Here is a 22,207-nt window from a genome sequence, read left to right as displayed (position 1 = left end):
GCCCTTCTCTATCCTCCACCCAGGCAAGGAAAAGGCATGATCCGAGCTCCAAGACACATTCCAGATGGGCAGACGCTCAAGCAAGGTATGCAGCAGGGCTGGTAAGGGGTGTGTCTCAGGAATGGGCATGACCTGGGGAGAATCTTGAGGGCCCAATATTTAGGGCTAGAGGTATATTTGGCCCCCGAGCCTGCTCCCATCTTAGTCCTTGTCCCTTACTAAAAGGCAAAACTAAGTACAGTACATTTTAACTGAATCTCTATCCTTCCCCAAATTTTCTCTCCCTTCCATCCTATCCTGGGGTAAATTTGTGATTGTAAGCTCCATGGGGCAAGGAGCTAATGCCTTCTTGACGATTTACCCTTTAACAATTGCCAGTACAGTGGTACCTCAGGTTACATACGCTTCAGGTTACAGACTCCGCTAACCCAGAAATAGTGCTTCAGGTTAAGAACTTTGCTTCAGGATGAGAACAGAAATCGTGCTCTGGCGGCGCGACGGCAGCAGGAGGCCCCATTAGCTAAAGTGGTGCTTCAGGTTAAGAACAGTTTCACATTAAATACGGACCTCCGGAACGAATTAAGTACTTTACCTGAGTTACCACTGTACAGTGGGATGCGGGTGGCGCAGTGGTCTAAACCACAGAGCCTTGTAGATAAACAGGTACCGCTCCGGCGCCGGCTCCCTCAGCCAGTAAAGCAAGATGAGCATCGCAACCCCAGAGTCGTCCATGACTGTACTTAATGGTCAGGGGTCCCTTTACCTTTACCTAGTACGTATGTATTAAAAACGAATGTAAAGCAATGTAATTTTTGCAGAACTGTTCTGGAACTAAGCAAACTCAATGCAGGTGCCCAGATGTCACACATTTCCATTATTTTTTCACTCCTTTGAAAACCAAGTTAACTTGCTGCTGCTGCTCACAGCAGAAGTGCGAAACTCTCACCCTCTCCGATCACTGGAAGTCTTTATTCAGCAACTCCTCCGTCTGGGGTTTTTAGAAACATAGTCCACAAGCTGTCAAGTGGATTTGTGCAGCCCTTAAGGACTAGAATCTTGGCAGGGGGTTGTTTAAAATGAAAGCAGAGAGTTCTCTCATACCCACGTGCCCCCACTTGCTAGTGCAATGTAGCAGAGAGATTGGAATCAACGAATACTGTACTCTGGTTTTAAACCAGTCCCTGATTAGCATCAACTTGCGACGTTAATCATTCACCAGGTCTCTGGTCCGTAAAATGGAAACAACGCTCAGATGCTTTATGGAAAAGAAAGGTTAAATGGCCTCATTGACAAAATTAATAATAAAAAAACCTGTAGAAATACCAAAAAGCAGCCATTGTAGCATGCCCAAGGGAAGGGGGAGGGCGTCACATGATACACACTGCCCCAAAAGTATCTACAAAAGTAGCAAACCAATCTTAAAAGATCAGTAAAATTCCCCAAGTCTCAACATTTGACATTTTGTCTTACTTCCCTGGGTTTTCTAGGGGGAAAGTAAAAATTCAGGTGACAGAATATTTAACAGCAAAAGCTAGCCCAGGCTTCCTCAACCTTGGCCCTCCAGATGTTTTGAAACTACAGTTCCCAGCATCCCTGACCACTGGTCCTGCTAACTAGGGATCATGGGAGTTGTGGGCCAAAAACATCTGGAGGAGGCCTGAGCTAGCATGACTTGTAGGTTTTTGCTATTCTTCCGTTGCTACAATTTTCCTTGTTCCAGCAGGCATGTTAAGGTGGTGCTCGTTTATATAATTTTATATAATTTTAAAAAAATCTTCCTGTTTTCTGCAATATTTATTTTTACACACTCCACTTAGAAATGCGGATATTTAAGCGGTGCATTAATGTCTCAAATAACTAACTAAATAGTAATTATTATTTCAATCTCTTAGCTGCCCCTTCACTATCAGGTTCCAGGGAGCCAGTTACAGTAATAAAAAACCGTATTAAAAATCAATTTAAAACAGATTACAATCAAGGTAAGAGGGTGGGTCCAAAAATATGTATCTGGTCTCGAAGGCCGGAGTGCATCTTCCGCAAAGGACTGACACTTTGTAATGTAGGTGGTGGATACATCTCTGTGGAAACTCCACACCTTTCAGGGGTCAGCAATCTTTTTCAGCAGGGGGCCGGTCCACTGTCCCTCAGACCTTGTGGGGGGCCAGATTATATTCTGGAGGGGGGGAAATGAACAAATTCCTATGCCCCACAAATAACCCAGAGATGAATTTTAAATAAAAGGACACATTCTACTCATGTAAAAACACGCAGATTCCTGGACCATCCAAGGGCCAGATTGAGAAGGCGACTGGGCCGGATCTGGACCCCGAGCCTTAGTTTGCCTACCCATGACTTAGGCACTGCCGTGGACAAACCATGACACCCTGAACACCTGAGAGTAGTAGATATACCAAGAGGATCTGTAGGGGGGAAAGTGTCTCCAAAATATTCAAGGCCCAAATGGAGTCTCTGCCACTCAAGACTGCAAATAGCCCATTTCCCACAAAAATAGCCAATTCCACCACCAGGCTCCACCCCTCAATATTCAAATCACCTCCCATTCCCGGGCTCTGCCCCTACACCAGAGGTGACCTCCAAGTTCATACAGATCAGCACCGCAGCGGAGCACAAACACTGATGTAGCACGTTTCTTCTGGAGTTATTTATTCAGTATAAAAATAGATATATATATATTTTACAGAGGTAAAAAGCTCTACAACATTATCTCCCCTTCCCCTCCGCACACAGAAATATATATATATATATTTGCAGTCTGTTCATTTCTCTGTCCTTGTGATTGAATATCACCGTGTGCCAAACAGGGGCATTGCCCTTTGCTGTCCTCAACAGGTTTGCGTACACAAGACACAAAATGTCCGCCATCCTGCCAGATTTGAAAATGGAACCTCCCTGGGCAGAGGCAGTATACCAGAAGCTGACGGTGGCCATGGGTAAGCGGCACGGGGAGGACTGGTAGTGCTTCCTGGAGATAAATGGCTGACCACTGCCAGAAGCAGGATGCTGGACCAGGTGAACCCGTCTGATTTATCACATCCTCAACACAACTGGTCTCCAATTTGATCCTTTCAGGTACAAGGCAGCGGTCTTCTGAACTCTGGGTGCAGGCAAGGGGAAGAGTCGTCGTCAAAGCGGGGCACACAGAACAGGGGATTCCTCCCCACTCCAAAAATTCCAGGGCCTGCCTGTTTGATAGTCACATAATTTTTTTTTTTTTGCACTGTACATCGTCCCAAGGTAACTGTGTGTTTCCAGTTTCATGGTGTGCCCAAAAGTCCACAAGCACCACCAACAGGGCGCGATACAAGGTGGCATTCCTGCCCGCAGGAAACTCAGCGCCACGACCTTTGTGGCAGGGCCGGATCCATCCAAGCCTTGTTTGCCGCCGGGGAGCCAAAGAGAGTCCCCATCTGGTCCATGTCTGCCTGCTGGAGGCATATATCTGTCCACAAGACCCCTCACCAGTCACAGACCCCACCAGCCACATCCCTCATAGGGTTGCCGGCGATTTGATCCCGGCGCTCAGCCTGCTAAAACCGACTGGTGCACCACCGCATCACACGGAGGCATTGCGGGCGCATGGAGGCTCGCGTCCCCCACACCACACTGTGTTGCGGGGGTGGCGGCGGCAACAGAACAGGTGCTGCCCCCTTTGCTGATGGCTTCAAGCTGGGGAACTGGGTGCCATCAGGGCGCCTGCGGCATCAGCAGTGGCAGCAGGAGGAGGACGAAGGTGAAGGGGCCGCAGAGACGGGGGGCCGAATTCTGCCCCACGCTGCGAAGCATCGTTGCATCAGGGTCGTCTGCCGGGGGAAAGAGAGACAAGCAGGTGAGAAAAGGGTCTGGTAAGCAGCAAAGTTGGGCACATAGGACGAGAATAATATGTGGCACGATGAGAGGCAGGGCTACGGTAAGGTGGAAAATGCGTTGGAATTCAGACCGTGGGACCGTGGGAAGTCAAAAAAAATTAAGATTACAATTTGGAAGTCCAAGATTACAATTGGACTTTTTTATTTTAGTTTTTTATTTTTATTGGATTTTATATGTTAATTGGATGTTCTTATTGGAATAATAAATAAATAAATAAATAAATAAATAAATAAATAAATAAATAAATAAATAATAATAATAATAATAATAATAATAATAATAATAATAATAATAATATTTATACCCCACCCATCTGGCGGAGTTTCCCCAGCCACTCTGGGCGGCTTCCAATCAAGTGTTAAAAACAATACAGCATTGGAAAATTGGAAAATTAATAAACGCTTAAATAAATAATAATAATAATAATAATAATAATAATAATAATAATAATAAAGTGGCACGCAAAATTCAACCCAAATTCAAATCCTCTCCTCCTGAACCACTTAATAAACCCACTCACTTCCGTCCTTTTGGAGGTCTGACGCCCTCCATTTTCCCTCCTTGAGTCTCCTTCCTCACCACTTCTGCCAGCTCCTTTCTCTTCCCCGCCATACCCGCACCACCATACGTTTAAAGCACCACGACGGCACTTTAAAAAGTCACGGTTCCCCCCAATGTATTCTGAGAAATCTTATTTGCTAAGGGAGCTGAGAGCTGATATGAGACACCCCTACCCCGGAAATTCAGAACTGCAGTTCCCAGGGAAGAGGAACTAATTGTTAAACCACTCTGGGAATTGTAGCTCCGGGAGGAGAATGGGTGTGCGTGTGTCTCAGCACCTATAACAAACTACATCTCCCAGAAGTCTTTGAGGGGAACCCGCGACTGTTTAAAGTGGTACCGTAATGGTATACATGCATGTTGGGGTGTGTGGCCTCATTCTCACCGCCCCTGTTGCCTGGGCCTGAGTGCGAGGGGGCTGGAAACGAATGTTGGTTATTAATCTTTAATAGGTTATTGTATTTTAATATTCCGTTGGAAGCCGCCCAGAGTGGCTGGAGAAACCCATAAATAAAATAATAATAATAATAATAATAATAATAATAATAATAATAATAATAATAATAATATTATTTGGTGGCAAGAGTGAGGAAGGAGGAGACAAAGGTCCAGAGGGGTCTCTTGTCAATGGGTCCCCTGCAAATAGCCGATTGTGCCGCCCCTCTTTGCGGCACCTCCACACCCCCCACCACTACAGAACAAACTCTCTCCCATGGACCTACCTGACTGATGTCTCCCCTTCAGGGTGGGGCTGCGGCTGGGGGGCATCCGACCTAAAAGCGAACGGAGACACACAGTGAAGGCCGGACCCCAGAACACAGCCAACCTAAATATTGAGCCCATAGTTCTCAGCCCCAGCTTAAATCTCAGCCTGCAGCCCCTGTTCTCTTGATGTGGGGCAATACCACTGGGGCAATCCTATTTGCAACTAGGGGGCAATACCCCTTGCAAGGAGAGCAGGCTTCCTCAAACTCAGCCCTCCAGATGTTTTTGGCCTACAACTCCCATGATCCCTAGCTAGCAGGACCAGTGGTCAGGGATGCTGGGAATTGTAGTCTCAAAAACATCTGGAGGGCCGAGGTTGAGGAAGCCTGGTGGAGCGGATGCAGGCAAACAGTTTTGAATACTGACGTGTGTCAGGTATTATTACTAGGCTCAAGAGCAGTCACATAAAAAAGTGGGGGGTGAGATTAGACCAGAGTATTAGCTTCAGGTAGGAGAGTATAAACCTTCTCCTCCCCACTCTCTCACACATACAGTTATCCCAATTTATATCGCTCCCCACCAAACTGCCAAGTATCTCACCTTATGGAATAGGAAGTGGAGGGGAGACAGGGACTCATATCAGATCTGTCTTATTTCCCCAAGGCAGCCTTCCCCAAGCTGATGCCCCCCCCCCCCGATTTCACTGTCATCCCTGGCCCATTGGCCATGCTGACTGGGGCTGATGGGCACCAGGTTGCCAAAGGCTGTTGCAGAACTTGGCAGATAGCATTTGCGGGGGGGGGGGGCAGTTTGATCAGGACAATGGCATGGGTTTAACTAGAGACAGACAGACAGACAGACAGGAACTAGAAAACTCACCATTCTTTCCAACCACTACGACTTTCAATTTAAGGCAAGATTCTCCGTGGTGATGGATAGGTTTTGCTAATAGGGAAGAATTGAGAGAGAGATTTTTATTGGCAAGAGTTGAAACAGCCAGGAGGTTTTGTGTAGGGATTGGAGGACATCTAGTCTATATGAATCTGAGACCTGGTAACTTGACACAGACTAGAGAAGCTTTTATTAAATTTTATTTACTGGTGCATTTATTTTGGGTGGGTGGGTGGAGGATATATATATATATATATATATATATATATATATATATATATATATAAAATACAACACATAACTTATCTTCAATTCTTCAATTAAACTGCACCCCACCACAGATCACCCCAAATCAGCTCCTCTTTCATTCGTTACCCTCCGCCCAAATTAATTCATCAACAAATCCTGTTCCTATCAAGTTTGATTAGCCCCATTAACCGCCCCCAAATTTCCTATAGAGAAGTCAGTTTAGTTTAGTTCAATCCGCAAAATTTATATCCTACCCAGTAATCCTGAACTATTTCCCTCAAATTCATTACCTGGCCCAAAACAAGAGATCTGGGGGCCCTCAACTCACAAACCCAACCCAATTCCCTGCACTGCTGAAAAATTCAGCCTAGGCCTCTGACTGAGATGGATTTAAAAGAGGGTTAAATGCCCCCTAACACAAACCTTCCTACCCCAGTGGATGTTCTTAACCCAAACCACAAATGTTGGGAAAACCCCGGCCCTTAAAGTCCTATAACCAGGGCCTGTTAGAAATAAAAACCACCATGTAGCCCTCTCGTTCCCAGCCTCCTTTTTCCCCATCTGTAAAATGGGCTTAAATAAGTGACCTTCCACCATCTCAGAACGACACAAGATAAGAAATCTTAGGAGCGCTAAAATGGAAATATAAATGACAGCCAGTAAGGGTGTGTGTGTGGTTTCTCTGCCACGGACACTTACAGATATAATAGTATTCGTGGCCCTCCCGGAACTCTTTGCCCAGCGTGAAGGGAGTGTAGCGCTGGAATTTCTCCGAAAACCGCTCGGGGCCGTGCAGGGCATCTGGCTTGTTGCACTCCCACCGGATCTGCTCCTTCGAGCGCGGTTTGCAGGTCTCGTACTCCTCCTGCTCCACCAGGTATAGGGTATAGCGTTCCATCGAGTGAGGAGCCACGCTGCTGTCCTCGTAGTGCGGGCAGATGATGTCCAGGTAGTCGTTCAGCCGCACCTCGACGGCATAGCTATCCCACTGAAACCTGGATCAGGAGAAGGGAACGACAGCAAGATTAGTGCTTGTTCTCTAACTGCATAAACTTCCTCTAAGAAATCCTTACAAACTACCTTGTAAAGTAGGCACCTTCCTACAAGGTTGGTGGCAGTGGAACGGACAGACACAATTTTGAAGCCGGTACCGTTTCGTCTCCATCCTCCAATAAAGTTAACGTTGCGAGAAACGTCTAGGAAATTCTTACAAACTATCTCCTAACCCCTTTGTAGAAGGCTTGTGGGCGGGGGGAGAGCAGACCCCGTTTGGAAATCGATGCCATTTCAATTGCCCCAGCACCCCAATCAAATAAAAGTGTCACAGACAGTTCCATCGCCTCCCCGCTAATAAAATAAAAATTACAAGAAATCCTCACAAGACAGCCTTGCAAGATAGGAATCCCTTTGTAACTCCCCCCCCCCCCCTAGCTTCAACATCCCAGGCTGGAAAAGTAAAATTTACAACAATATGGCTATGACAAGGAATCAGCCAATTCTATTCAGATGAACAAAGGGGAGAAAACGGACTTTAAAAAGATGGAAACCCATTGATTCAGTCGCTAACAAAGTACGGAACGCATGCTTTTCTATGGATTCCGTGTATTTCTTTCATACGCTACTCAAAGGGAGCTTTTGTTAAGCTCTTCCTGTATATCTTTGAGATGGATTTTTAAAGAATAGAATAAAAACAGTGCATACAAACAACTTCCTCAAAGTGGGAGACTTGCAGAAACACCCCTCCCTCCGGGTAATTATTTGGGGCTGGCTCTTAACCTAAATCACTGCCACTTTATCCATTACCTGCATGTTGTTTTCTTAAGTTGACCAAATGCATTTAAATAAACCTTTATGCAACTCTCTCTTATAGCTGCAAGGCAGATGCTCCATGCAATTCCCTCACCCCACCCCCGAAAAAAGAACAAACTTCAGCCTGGCCATTTGCAAAAAAATAAAAAAAATTATTTTTTTTTAAAAAAATCCATTTTTTACAGCGTTTATGAGCCTTGGAACTGCTGCACAAATGTTAATCCGGCTGACATCTTTACAACAGTCCCAAGGTAAATCAGTTACATTATACCCATATTGCAGATGGTGGTGGGAGAAACACTGAGGCCAAAGGCTAATCAAGCGAGCTCATCGCAGAGGGGAGATTTGAATGGGGGAGTCTGGATGTCACAACTTAGGTTGCAAACCTGCAAGTGCTTAATGTTTTTATTTTTTTTAAAAAAAGTTTTTATTAAGGATTTTGTGATACAAAACAAAGAAAAGTTCTGAGTAAGACCCACTGAAGTCAGCAGGCTTACTTGTAAATTATCTGGAGATAATCTCCAGCGGCATAACCAGGTAGGATGGGGAATTTCTCCCTGCCTGAAATCTGGAAGAACTGCTGCCAGCCCGTGTGGACAATATTGAGCTAGGCGAGTGGTAGAAGGCAGCTTCCTCCATGGGCAAGTTTGCGGTGCGAAAGCTCAAGAAAGAATCCAGCCCTCACAGTTCAAAATAGTTTAAATGGGAATGCAGAAAGCTCCCTTATACGGAGTCAGAAAACTGACCCATCTAGCTCAGTGCTGTCCGCACTGACTGGCAGCAGCTTGCCAGCAGGTGATACTCCCAGCCCTACCCAGAGATGCCATTGGGGATTGAACCCAGGATCGAAAGCAAATGCTCTACCCACTGAGCACACGACACAAGAGCATTGTCGTTTGCTGGGCTAGCCCACATTCCCAGCAGAGAGCCAAGGTGTTTATTAAAGCATCGCCAAGCCAGCTGTGGAAAGAGGGACTCCGCCCTGAGTCACAGAAGCTTTGGAAACCGAAAGACTCCTCGGGAGAACGAACCCACAAACCGGTTTGGCCACCCCAGGCGGGTGGCAGGAGGCAGCAACGAAGGATCCACCTTATCTTGGCCTCAGGTGCAGAGATAGCAGCAGGGTCTGGGTTGGGGGGGGGGTGCGCCCACCCACCCTCCGTCTGTCTCCTCGCCCCAGGGCACCACCCAGAAGTCTTGACCCCCTGGAAGATCCCAAAGCAGCTGGCTGATCCTTGTCAAAACAGCGCAATCAAATGCAACAAGAAGGGCCAATGGCCCTTCCTAGCCTCATCCATTTATTTCAGGGCTTTATGCACCGCTGGGTTGCCACAAGTCCTCAAATCAGCTGGCAAGACAACAACAGAAGTATCCTCTTAAAAAAAGGCAAGTGTTTTTAGACACTCCCAAAAAATAACAACATCAGCTATAAGCGAAAACCAGATTAACAACACACGGCGGTTTCTACATGTCTGGATAGGCTTGCCGAAAGGAAAAAAAATCGCTTTTAGCAAGCGCCCCAAAGGGTACGGGGAAGGCGCCTGCCTGGTGTCACAAGGCAGCGGGTGCCAATCCTGACAGGTCCAGGGTGCTGTTCCGCAGGGGCACGCCAGCTGTTTATGGGGAGCCTGCAAGCAGACCCTGAGCACAGCAGCAGCTCTCCCCTCCAGCGGTTTCCAGCAACTGAGATTCAGAAAGGCTGCTTACTGCAATGGGTGTAGCTGGCAGCAGACGAGTTTTAGATGGGGCTGGCACCCCCAAATTCATGATCCAAGGGATGGCAAAGTGTAAAAATGAGTGATGCACTCAGGGACAACTGGTGCCTGATGACATCAGGTCCTGTGGTGGTGGTTTTCGAAGGGTTTTTGCTTTTTTCTGTTTTTGGCAGGAGGGGGTTTATTGGCATGCAAAGGCTTGGGCATTTAATTCTACACAGTAAAGATCTGGCTAAGTTAATCATTATCATTATTATTTCGCTTTTCTTAGTTGTTGTCCCTATTGCAACAGTGACCCAAAGCCACTTGCCAAGATAGCATAGCACTGATGTGTTGTAGTCAATTGCTTTTTACTTAAAGACAGGCGTGATGAAATTAATGGAACCAAGTTAGTCCGGGTCGTGAATGGGTCTGCTCTGAATAAAAGTGGAGTGCAACACGGAATGAGGAACTGTAGATCGGGGTGGTGAACGCAGTGTTACAAACTCAGGTATATAAGCTAAGCGCCATATGGCACCATAAACCCTGGTTACCAGTGGCCACAATGGAATGTCTATCCGCCCGGGGGTTGGACTAGATGCCCCATGGTGTCCTTCCAAAGCTACGATTCTGTGATCTCAACTGCAGCGCTTGGCTGTAGCTTGCTCTTACAGCAATTTGCTTGTCCCAGTACGCAAGAAGGAGAAACACCCAGGGGAAATGATACTAACTATGCAGAAGTTTCTAAACTGTGGTCGCCAAACCTAGCGCCCAGAAATCTCCACGTAGTTGCAATTGGACCCGCACCAGTAGCAAACACACCTGGCTAACTTCAAACACTGGTCTTCCAGACGTTTCAGGCTACAGATCTCAAAATCCATGACCACTGGGCATGCTGGCTACTTGGGGCCGAGCAGGGCTGGCGTTCAACAGCTTTCAGACTCCATAATCTGCAGCCAGCATGGGCTAGCGGCTGCTCCAGACAGTGATGAAGTTGACCGTGAAAGGCAAAGCCATGATAAGTCCAATAGTTCTTTAAGGAGTCACAGCTGGGGAGCCTGTGTCCCCCCCAGATATTCAACTCCAATTTCCATTGCTCCCAGCCTGGGAACTGTAGTTTAAGGGTGCTGGGAACTGTAGCTCCACGAGGGCCAATATCCTTTTGGAAAGGAAGCAATGTGCTTTGAAAGTATGGCATGGATGTGATCACTGCTGTTTCTGACAACCAACAGGCCAACACAAAGCGATTAAGGCTGCCCTTCCTGGAAGGAAACTGCCCAGACACAGCAGCCTCAGGGTTTTCCACCCTGCCAGAAGTGGCCACATCTGGGCCCTGCAATCTCCTCCGCCTGGACTCTCACCCGCCACAGCAACTGCCTCCTCCCTGCAGGGGCAGGAGCTGTACACAAAACGCACACACACACCCCCGCTGCACGCTCCATCCCGCCCCTCCAGCCAGGTTGGCATCGGACTTGGCCATCTCTTAAGCCTCCGTGCCAAAAAGACGGTTTCGCCTCCAGCGTCCTGGGCGGAAAAAACACACGTTAAAATATATATCTTAACATGTTGGTTTTTTTAAAAAAGGAGAAAGATTTCCTGCCCCGCGTGCCCTTGGCGCCTTCCCTTGGGCTCTCGCCAGCGCCGGGCGGGAAGGAAGAGGCCCACGGCTAGTAAGGAAGGGGGGAGATGGACCCTGGGAAAGGAAGGAGCGGCTGGCCAGCTGCGGCTTTGCTCTCTTCCAACTTTCTCCAAGCTGATTCAGCCTTGCTGGCTAAGGCCCACCACCTGCTGCCTGCGCCGCTTGAGAACTTTGCCCTCTTGGCAGTGCCAGCCGGCGGGTTTAAGGCACCAGTGAAAGGCAGAGAAGAGGCCAGTAATATCTGCAGGGGGCAGACAGGCGCAACTTTGAAATCACCACTCGATTCATCTTCTGCAATGAAGTAAAACTCTGCAGATCATCCTGAAGGCGCCTTTGCCAACTTGGCACCCGCCAGAGGCCAACTCACAGCCAGCCAACATGTCCAATGGTCAGTGGCAATGGGAGGTTTTTTTGAATCCTGGAAGCTCCTTGATATTGAGTCGGATCCTTGGTGCATCTAGCCCTTCCCCTAAAAATACACTAAGATTCTAGTCCTCATGGTTCTGACTCCAATAGGAGCTCAGAAAACAGAGCCAGCGTATTCACGCGCCTAGTCTGCACAGATTGGCAGCAACTCTCCAGCAGTTTCAGGCCAAAGTTTCCCCCAGCCCCACCAAAAGATCAGTTGGGGTTGAACCCAGTATCTTCTCCATGCAACGAAGATGCTCTACCTGAGCTATAATTGTAGTCCAGGGACGCATTTTTTCTAAATCCCCAAAGGATCTCACCACAGGCACGCCCCTCCCCAGGGCTTACAAGGTTGAAGAGTCCTAGCATCTCTTTTCAGTGCCAAGCTGGGAACATCAGGTTACAAACAGACGAAAGGAACCTCTGTGCATTTGCAAAGTGCAATTCCTGCACCACTTATGCTACCGCAGCCATGCGATGGGGATCACCCCCCCCCAGTTAACCCCTACAATGACCCTGTGAGGTAGGTTAAGAGTCTGCGACTGACTCCAGTAAGCTTCCTGAGTGGGGATTTGAACCCTGATCTCCCAGGTCCTAGCCTGACACTCTAACCCAGGCTTCCTCAACTTCGGCCCTCCAGATGTTTTGAGACTACAATTCCCATCATCCCTGACCACTGGTCCTGCCAGCTAGGGATCATGGGAGTTGCAGGCCAAAAACATCTGGAGGGCCGAGGTTGAGGAAGCCTGCTCTAACCAGTGCATCACACTGCCTTCCTAGAGTAGTTCTGCTATGGGGCAGCTATACAAATTAAGCAAGTAGATAAATACTGTATGGGGAAAGCCAAATGTCACTTAGAGAAGGATCTGAAATATTTCCCTTGAAGCCTGAATTTGTTTTATTCTGCATTTTTTAAATGTTTTTTTAATGTGTTGTAAACCACTCTGATATTTTTTTTCTTTAGGACATAAAGCAGTATAGAAATGAATAATAATAATAATAATGAATTTCATTGCAAAATAAAAATGCTGCCTAGACTTTCTGTTCTGGCGACCGTAACCGGTTTAAGGTGCCATTTGGTAATCAGATTATATATCTGAATTTCGAACACTGATGCAGAGCTCTGCTGGATCACAGTGCCCAACCAGATGCCTCTTCCAGGAATCCCCAAAGCAAGACCTGAGCTCAACCCAAAATCTCCCCGTATGCGATTCCCAGCAGATAGCCTTAACAAACTTGCCCAAATCTCTTTCAAAGTCCAGTGTTCTGCTTTCAGAAGTGGCTAGCCCAACACCTCTGCTGTGTGCTCCCCAAGCAGGGCAACAGCCCTTCCTCCCTGCTGGCTGCCCCCACCTCCCTGCCAGCAACTGTTATTCAGAGGTACACTGCCCCTAGGCGTGGAGGGTTTACTTCTCCAATCACTCAGCCTTCCCAGTTACAAAGACTCAGTGCCAGCACTGACAAAAGCTCTGATTAAAGCAAGATCAGACCCACCCAAGGCAACAGCACAGAGCTGACCTGACCCGAGGCCAGGGGGACGGGCAAATCTCACAAGCTAGCTGCCATGGGGGTGGGGGGGGGAGGAAGGCCACCTGGAAAGGGCCAGCCAGATCCCTGGCCTTGAGGTTTGCACAACAGGACACAGATGTCTGTGCTTCTCACACACAGGCTGAATGAACAAAGGCACCAGAGCTCTCCCTCCCTCCCCTCACCTTACCTTCCAGCATAAAAACAATGGCTTAATGCAATTAACTCTTCAGTCCCCGGGAACTGGCTGGAAACCCTTTGCCCACCAATCTCTGGGCCTTTTAACAAACGGGGAAAAACCGTGCCACTATTCAACAGGTGAGCCCTCCCAGAGATGCCAGGGGGCGCACCTGTTGGATTTCAGCCCAAGCGCTCCCACAGCTCTTATTAAAAAACAAACAAACCGCAACAACACCTTCTCCCTCCTTCCCTAATGCATCTTGTTGCGAGTATTTTTTTTGGGGGGGGCAGCTCCCCTCAAAAAACAATGGGCGTTGCCATTCAAATGGTGAGCTAAGTCATGTGATCGATTATGTGGGAGGAGGCTTACTCCCCCCCCCCAATATTTTATTCAAGTTGGCACCCCTGGCTGTGGGCCACTTTTAATGCCCCACCCCACCCTCCAATTCCCAGCGCGCAAACATAAGCCCGATGTCTCCTACAGGCGCCATCAGAAGTACAGATCTGTAAGCTCCTTGGGGCAGAGAACCTGTCTTTTTCCTTTTCGGTCCTTTGCGAGTCATACATAAATTACAGCCGGCGTGACATAACTCATTAAAAAACCACGAGCTCCTCAAAAATGCTCTAAACCGGACTCGGGAACCCCAAGGGGCAAAGGGGGTGAAGGCGGCGTCCCTCTCCCCACCTCGGCAAGCAAAGGGTCCTTTCCGTCCGCACTGCCCTATCTTTCCCAGCAAAGACCTGATTCATGCCTCTGTCATGGTGCCTAGGTGCGGGCTGGGTGCCAAGCGCAGGCCTACCGTGTGGATGTTTACGAATTCCAGCTTTTATGCCCAACCAGCTCCTCCTCCTTCCAAAAGTCCAGGAACCCACCCCTCACCCCCATTTTGCAAAGCTAAACCTGCCTCCTTCAAAGAAAGGGTAGCAGCAGAGGCAACCTGAAACATGAGGAGGCTTGGGGGCTGGCAAGGGAAATCTGTGCCAGGCTGCCAGAGGTGGGCTGCCCTGGGTGGCCCTCGCCCAAAATGCAGGCGCAGGAACAGAAGAAGAGTTTGCTAAGGCAAAGAGGCGGGGGGGGGGGGGAACAAGGGAGAAAAGAAAGGGGAAAACTTTCATCTGCAGAGCATTCACGCCAGATTTAAAGGGCCAGCTGCCCCAATTCCCTTAACAGGGGCAACGACCGAGGCTGGAAGGTAGGAGAGTGCCCAAAACCACCAAGGGGATGGAGGCAGAGTCCTATTTCCCTCCAACTTATCTCCACCCCTCAGAATCTCCACGGCCCTTCCCCAGATATATTCCAACTTCTAGGGAAAACGACCCCTCCATGGCTAACTTCTAACCGAAGGGGGTTTCTAGGCGAAACTCATTCTTTCCCTGAACGTCCGCGCCCTACTTCAAGAAACCTCTGCCCGCCCCCTCTGCAAAAAAGACACGCACACCTATTCAATACACGGCAGATTTTTTCAACAACGGGGCGATCATCGGCCAAGGCTGGCCGCGCTCCCCGCCTGCAAGGCGCCTCCAGTGGAACACCCCCTGAAACCGGACCCCTAAGCGTCCCCTGGGTGCCTGGTTGGAAGGCGGGGGTCTCCAAATGCCATCCCTCCAACACAACCCCATTATCACAGGGTGGGGCGGGAGCGACGCCAAAATAAAGGGTCATGCCTTTTATACACACGCAAAAAGTAAATTCTGGCTGGGCATTGGTGACGACGGTAACTCTCCAGCCCCTGGCTACGAGGGCTTGGTTCTCCCCTCCACGCTCCCCCAAAACTCACTTGGGGTTGGTGCTGTTCCAAAAGACGGTGTGCCGCTCTCCGGACGCCACGCACAGCCCGCACCAGAGGCCCACCAGCGGGGCCCACAGCAAAAGCAGCAGCTCCATTGGAGAGGACGCCTGGGGTTCTCTCGTAAAAGAGTAGAAAACCAAAAGTGTGCTTGATGCGCCTTTACGCACAGCCGCGGCTGAGTGGCGCCTGCTCGACGGCGCGGACAAGCGCTCTCTCCAAACTGCTCCGCCCTCGCCTTGCGATCTCGCTCTCTCGACAAGCTGGGCAGCTTGCCCAGAGCCGAGCTTTATACACCAGGGAGGCCCCCGCCCCGGGCTGGGCTGGGTGGGGCTGGTTAGGACAAGGAGGGAAGGCGGAGTAAGAGCAACACTCGCTGCGGAGACTTTTGCGCGCGGAGAGAGAGAGACAGGGAAAGATTGTACGGGAGAGACCCGCTGGGAGTCAGGCTCTCACACACCCCACCGCTAACAACAACAGCCGCTGCCACGCCCTGGGTCCTTGCACGTGGGTCAGAAAGCAAAACACAACAGCAAAGCTGGCTGCTTTTTCTTGGCGCCATCTGCGCTACAGTTCTTAAAAGGTGTTGTTGTGTCGTTCAGTCGTACCCGACTCTTTGTGAGCCCTGGTTCAAAACCAATGAAAAAGCTTCAGTTGATTAATCTACAGGGGTACCTCGGTTTGCGAACTTAATCCGTTCCGGAAGTCCGTACTTAAACCGAAACCGTTCTTAAACTGAGGTGCGCTTTCCCTAATGAGGCCTCCCGCTACCGGTGCCCTTCCACCGTTTTGTTTCTGTTCATTGTTGTTGTTGTTGTTGTTTAGTCGTTTAGTCGTGTCAGACTCTTCGTGACCCCCTGGACCAGAGCAGGCCAGGCACTCCTGTCCTCCACTGCCTCCCGCAGTTTGGTCAAATTCATGCTGGTAGCTTCGAGAACACTATCCAACCATCTCGTCCTCTGTCGTCCCCTTCTCCTTGTGCCCTCCATCTTTCCCAACATCAGGGTCTTTTCCAGGGAGTCTTCTCTTCTCACGAGGTGGCCAAAGTATTGGAGCCTCAGCTTCAGGATCTGTCCTTCCAGTGAGCACTCAGGGCTGATTTCCCTCAGAATGGAGAGGTTTGATCTTCTTGCAGTCCATGGGACTCTCAAGAGTCTCCTCCAGCACCAGAATTCAAAAGCATCAATTCTTCGGCGATCAGCCTTCTTTATGGTCCAGCTCTCACTTCATTTCATACACTTAAAAGGTATGGTGCTGCTTTTAAAACAGCCTGGTTCCCCCCCTCGAAAGTCCTGGGAACTGTAGTCTGCTGAGGGGGCTAAGAGGAGCTCAGAACTACAGGTCCCAGAGTTCCCCGTGAAGCGGGCTTGGTTGTTAAACTACTCTGAGAATTGTAGTTCTGTGACAACACAGTTCTCCTACCCACTCTCAGTACCCTTTACAACCTGCAGCTCCCATAATTCTTTTGGGGAAGCCATGACAGTTGAAAGTGCTATCATAGTGATTTAAATGCCCAGCTTTGCATCCTTCTTGAGTGTTTCTGTCGGGCTGGGATGTGCCTTGAACCCAGATCAAACACCTCTTGCTTCCCTGGGTGAGTCTCTGTATGTAGAAAGTAGCCTAATGTAGAAACGTATTACAGTATTTGCATTTGTGGCTCCACCCACTTTATACTCTGGCGCCGCCCACCACTGTGCCCCTGGAAGGCTGCCCAGGAAGGAATATGGGTTTGGGGCTGAAAAAGGTTCCCCAGAACAAGGGTCATAGCTGGTATAAAGCAACTTCCCCACAGTGATGGGGATCCCGTGGCCCTCAAATTGTTGTTGGACTCCAGTTCCCATCATCCATGACTGTTGGCCAGTGCTGGCTGGGGCTGATGGGAGTTGGAGTCCAGCAACCTCTGGAACGCCACAGGCTCCCCATTCCTGCTTTACACCAGGGTTTCCCAAACTCAAGTCTCCAGCTGTTTTCAAACAACAATTCCCGCCATCTCTGCCCACTGGTCTTGCTAGCTAGGGATGATGGGAGTTGTAGTCAGCTGGAGACCCAAGTTTGGGGAGCACTGCTTTACACCGTCGTAGGGGAATTCAGTATGTGATCCCTGAATGGTTAGGACAGGGAAGGGGCAACCTGTGGCTCTCCAGATGTAATGTTGAACTCCAGCTCCCATCATCCCTGACCATTGGGCTTTGCTGCCAGGGGCTGATGGGAGTTGGAGTCCAGCAATATCTAGAGGGCTCCCCAGACTCCCTTATCCCTATACTCAGATCAGTCCTTTGTTCAGAACCAAGAGCACAGGAATCTTTAAAAAGAGATTCCTGGAAAAGATTCAGAAGAGGGTAATCCAAACTGATCAAGGCGATGGAAAAACTCCCTTATGAGGAAAGGTTGCAACATTTGGGGCTTATTGAGTTCCGCAAAATGATGAGTAAGATGTGGACGTGATTGAGGAATATAAGATAACGCACAGCGTGGCTGGTGGGAGTTGTAGTGCAAAACATTTGGACTATGTATTTTGGGCAAGGCTGTTCCAGTAAGTACGTTTTAGAATTGCAGCACCAGCCACTATTTATCTACTTTGGGCTTTTAATCTTTCATGAATGATTGCATTCAATAATTATTTTATTAGACAATGATTGTATTTCAGCTTTGTGCTTTATTGCTGCGGACCTATTTGGACAGAAAGCAAAATATTGATACTTTTTAATAAAGGGAAATAAGTAAATATAGCAGCAGGTATAAATCAAACACATGCAATCTTAGAAAATGACACACAGCAAGACAACATAGTCCTTCATAGGGCTGGGCAGCTGGATACAGCTTTACATTTCTATTTTTTAAAAACATTTTTATTGATACTTATCAAAAGATATACAAAATTTTATACTCAAGGCAAAGTATATTTTTATAATGTACAAGGATAAAAGAAACAGTTTTAAAGTCTAATGTTACTGTTGTGAACCTCCTTGAGAACTCCATGTATAGGGCAGTGTATGTTGAATAAATAATAATAATAAATAATAATCTAAAAAGAAACAGGAACAAAGAGAAGCTTTATATTATTACACACAAAAGCACTCATCTCTTGTGCAGGAATGGAAGAATGGCCAATACACACCTTTTTAAAGGTGAAAATAACAAACGCAAGAGACTTGCACCTACAAAAACAATTTAAAAACACCTCAAACATTTTCAATATCTTATATTTCATTCACTTATTTCCAGCGACCTCCTCACACCTCCCTTTTTGTATTCCACTTCTATTAATTGTTTCAGCAATTCCTTTCCATCTTACTCTGTTTTCTATCCTATAATTATCTTAACACATTCTTGCCTTATTTTTCCTTTAATTTTCTATTAATCTATTTATACTTAATTCCTTATGACATTTCTACTAAAGCCATATAACTTCATTCCAACATTTTTCTAACATTCCTTAATTCTCTTTTCTTTTTTGTTTGTAGTGTTGTGTTGAAAATGTTGAAAAAGTAATAAATATCATTTAAAAGAGAGAGAGAGAGACTTGCACGTACACCCACCCACCCACCCACCCACCAGCAAAAGCAAATGAAATTATCTAAAACGAAAAGGAAAATCGAAGAGGGCAGTAGGGCAGTGCATGCGCATAAATACACTGCCCCACACCGGCCTCTTGGCACATGGAAGAAACTTAGGGGTCGCGCCAGAGAAGCGCAGGGCACAGAGTCAGGCGTAGCTTTTGCGGCTGCCTCCTTAAACACAAGCAGGCTTGTAAACTCGAGGGACCCAGACACTCATGTGCTGGAAGGGAACGGCAGCAGGAGGTGAGTGGGCAAGCCCAGGCTCGCACTATGCCTACATGCGGCCTCCCATGTGCCACAACAACTTGTTGCACAAGGGCTGATCCAAGCAGTCACACCAGAAAACATGACACGGCAACACCAGCGCAGTCCGACAGGCCCTTTTTTGACCCAGAACAGTTAGGGCCCAGGGAACTTAGGCCACATTCACACCATACATTTAAAGCGCGGTGATACCGCTTTAAACAGTCAAGGCTTCCTCCAAAGAATTCTGGGAGCTGTAGTTTTTGGCGGATGCTGAGAGTTGTTAGGGAAGTTTTAAATGGTTGATGTTTTATTGCGCTTTTAATGTTTTGTTGGGAGCCGCCCAGAGTGGCTGGGGCAAAACCAGTCAGATGGGCGGCACATAAATAATAAAATTGTTGTTATTGGGATACCTCCCTCTTCCCCTCACAGAGCTACGATTTCCACAGTGGTTCAACAATCAGTTCCCTCTTCCCAGGCAACTCTGAAAACTAGCTCCTAGGAGGGTATCCTAGGGTCAGTTAAACTAGGGAATCCGCTTCCACGGGGCAGTAATGGCCACCAACTAGGACGGCTTTAAAAGAGGGTTAGACCAGGGGTCCGCAACCTAAGGCCCATGGGCCAGAAGTGGCCCATGGAGGCCATTTAACCAGCCAACGAGCCACCCCGAACCGAGCCGCCCGCTTGGCGAGTCCCTGTGCGCTGCACTAAACCAGCACAGCTTGGCGTGGGGACTCTCTTCCGCGGCTCCGGAAATTGCTTCTGCGCATGCCCAGATGCCAGAAATTGCATCTGCACATGTCTGTGGCACCAGAAAATGCTTTTGCGCATGTCTGTGGCACCGGAAATTGTTTCTGCCCATGCCCAGACACCAAAAACCACTTCTGCGCAGGCGCAATTTTCAGCGTCTGGGCATGCGCAGAAGCGATTTCCAGCGCTGTGGACATGCGCAGACGAGATTTCTGGCGTCACGCTGTGCCAGTCTGGCCCACAGAGGATCTCCCCGGGAGTGATCCGGCCCATGCCCGGTAAGCCTTGCCGACCCCTGGGTTAGACAAATCCATGGAGGAGAAGGCTGTTCTCCCTCACAGAGCTACATTTCCCAGAGCTCCCTGGGTAGAGGAATAAAACCACTCTGGGAATTGTAGCACTGTGAGGCGAATGAGGGCAGTGAGGTCCCTAGCAACCCTCAGTGCTCTGAGGATCGATGGTTAAACCACTCTGAAGGTTGTGGCTCTGTGAGAGGAATAGCGGGGTCTCCTAGCAATGCTCTGCACAAACTACAGCTCCCATAATCCTTTTGGGCGGTGCCATGACTGTTTAAAGCGGTATCATAGCACTTTAAATGTAGGCTGTGGATGTGGCCAAAGAGGCACTCACACTGAATAATCCCACAAGGACGTCCTCGCAGCTCTATCCTTTTTAGCTCTGTGGGGGGGGGTTCAGTTTGGGCCCCTTTGGCTTTAAGTCGTAGGGCACAGTTGGGGAATCTGTGGCCCTCCAGATGTTGCTGGACTACAACGCCCATGAGCCCTGTCCATTGGCTGTGCTGCTGACTGGAGCTGATGGGAGTTGGAGTCTATCAGCATGGGGGGGGGGTGGCTCTATAGATGTTGTCGGACTCCTGCTCCCATCATCCCCAGCCAGCATGGCTAGTTGTCATGGATTATGGGAGTTGTAGTTCCACACCGGAAGGCACCATGCCAGCTAGCTCTAACCTCAATTAAGTTCTTAGATTTGGTGCTTCCATGCTTGAGGTGGTTGCCTTAAATTTCACAGTGACCTGTGTGTTTTCCTCCAAGCTTGACTCCCCCATATAAAACCCTTCAAAGCTGGGGTCAAAATCCTTATGTTTCTGTTTCCCAATTTTGAACGGGAATTATGAGTTTCCAGCACTCCCGTCTCCTTTCATCTCCTTCCACTTAATCCGAGAACAAATAACCCATGTGAACAGGGCAAGATCAGACCTTGGTCTGAACGTATGGGGAGCCAGTAACTAATCTGAACAGCCCAATAATAAGCCAGCCCCCCTCCCCTCAATAGAGCATCAGGCCTGCCCAGTAAACATAGCAGTTCTGGACTGGGCATCACTTGAAAAAACAAACCGCCAACCCAGCAAAGCAAATTTATCACAGTTCAAGGCTGTGGCATTGATCATATATATATATATATATATATATATATATATATATATATATATATATATATATAAAATCACTAAACAGTGTCAGAAATAGAAAATAGAAAATAAAATTAAATATAATACAAAGCCAGTAAAATAGTAGTATAAAAGCATATAAAAATAGGAATTCATATGTGTCTGTGTGTTTATATATGCATATACATATGAATGTGTGTATAAATGTACACAATATATGTATATGCATTTATAGATAATATCTGTATTTCAAAAAGTTCTTCTTGTTAATATTTTATTTAAAGGATTTCAGTTATACAAAATAAAGTGACGAAAGGAAAGGAAAGATAAAAAGTGAAAAAACACATTAAGGAAGAAAGAAAGACATAAATATAACCAGTTACAGTTCCATAAATTGTTATATAGATATATAAATAATATTATTGTCCGGATGGATATGATTATTAAAAACCTACTATATTCTGAATAATGTTGTCTCAAATGTCAAGGTATTTGTCAAAGCAATGCCTGTGCTTATATGTCGCGAGTGTCGTCATGTCGTCAATCCATTGATTAAAGGGGATCCTATTCTTCCAGTTTATCCAGGGTTTCCCCGACTTGGGCCTCCAGCTGTTTTTTTTGGGGGGACTACAACTCCCATCATCCCTGAGCACTGGCCTTGCTAGCTAGGGATGATGGGAGTTGTAGTCCAAAAAAACAGCTGGAGACCCAAGTTTGGGAAACACTGCCGGTCCTTTGCCTGTTTGCATGTGGGCACCTCTCAAGACATCGCAACCAAATTTTGTGCGAAGGTTTCCTGAGACCGAGCTTGTTCTCTCTTGCTTGGCTGGACGCCATTTCGAATCAAGATGGCGGGTGGACCCTTCCAAACCTATGCTGAAAAGAACCGCTGTTTGGAAAAACTGCTC

At 47.8% G+C, this 22,207-nt stretch overlaps 1 protein-coding gene across 2 annotated transcripts; it reads right to left on the bottom strand.

Annotated features, from left to right (window-relative positions):
• Positions 1 to 2,647: 2,647 nt before the first annotated feature.
• Positions 2,648 to 15,613, bottom strand: EFNA1 (ephrin A1). 2 transcript variants are annotated; one of them, XM_028710390.2, is made up of 5 exons: positions 15,330 to 15,612; positions 6,994 to 7,289; positions 6,034 to 6,099; positions 5,172 to 5,222; positions 2,648 to 3,821 (listed from the first exon to the last, which is right to left on the bottom strand). In XM_028710390.2, exons 1-5 carry the CDS (start codon positions 15,434 to 15,436, stop codon positions 3,706 to 3,708), a joined length of 636 nt encoding a protein of 211 aa, XP_028566223.2. In that variant the 5' UTR covers positions 15,437 to 15,612; the 3' UTR covers positions 2,648 to 3,705. The 2 variants fall into 2 exon arrangements, with proteins under 2 accessions (XP_028566223.2, XP_028566224.2); XM_028710391.2 differs by lacking the exon at positions 5,172 to 5,222 and having other exon boundaries at positions 15,330 to 15,613.
• Positions 15,614 to 22,207: the final 6,594 nt, after the last annotated feature.

The sequence above is a fragment of the Podarcis muralis genome, chromosome 16 (genome assembly GCF_964188315.1).
Source record: "Podarcis muralis chromosome 16, rPodMur119.hap1.1, whole genome shotgun sequence".
Taxonomy (NCBI): domain Eukaryota; kingdom Metazoa; phylum Chordata; class Lepidosauria; order Squamata; family Lacertidae; genus Podarcis; species Podarcis muralis.
This window is presented reverse-complemented; position numbering and strand designations above follow the sequence as displayed.

What these genes read in the sequence shown, in the direction of transcription:
- EFNA1 (XM_028710390.2), bottom strand. Translation starts at nt 15,436, where the DNA reads ATGGAGCTGCTGCTTTTGCTGTGGGCCCCGCTGGTGGGCCTCTGGTGC. An exon ending in CCACGAATACTATTATATCT is followed by an intron (nt 6,100 to 6,993) that starts GTAAGTGTCCGT and finishes CTTCCCTATTAG; the next exon opens with CAAAACCTATCCATCACCAC. An exon ending in GAAGGGGAGACATCAGTCAG is followed by an intron (nt 3,822 to 5,171) that starts GTAGGTCCATGG and finishes TTCCCCCGGCAG; the next exon opens with ACGACCCTGATGCAACGATG.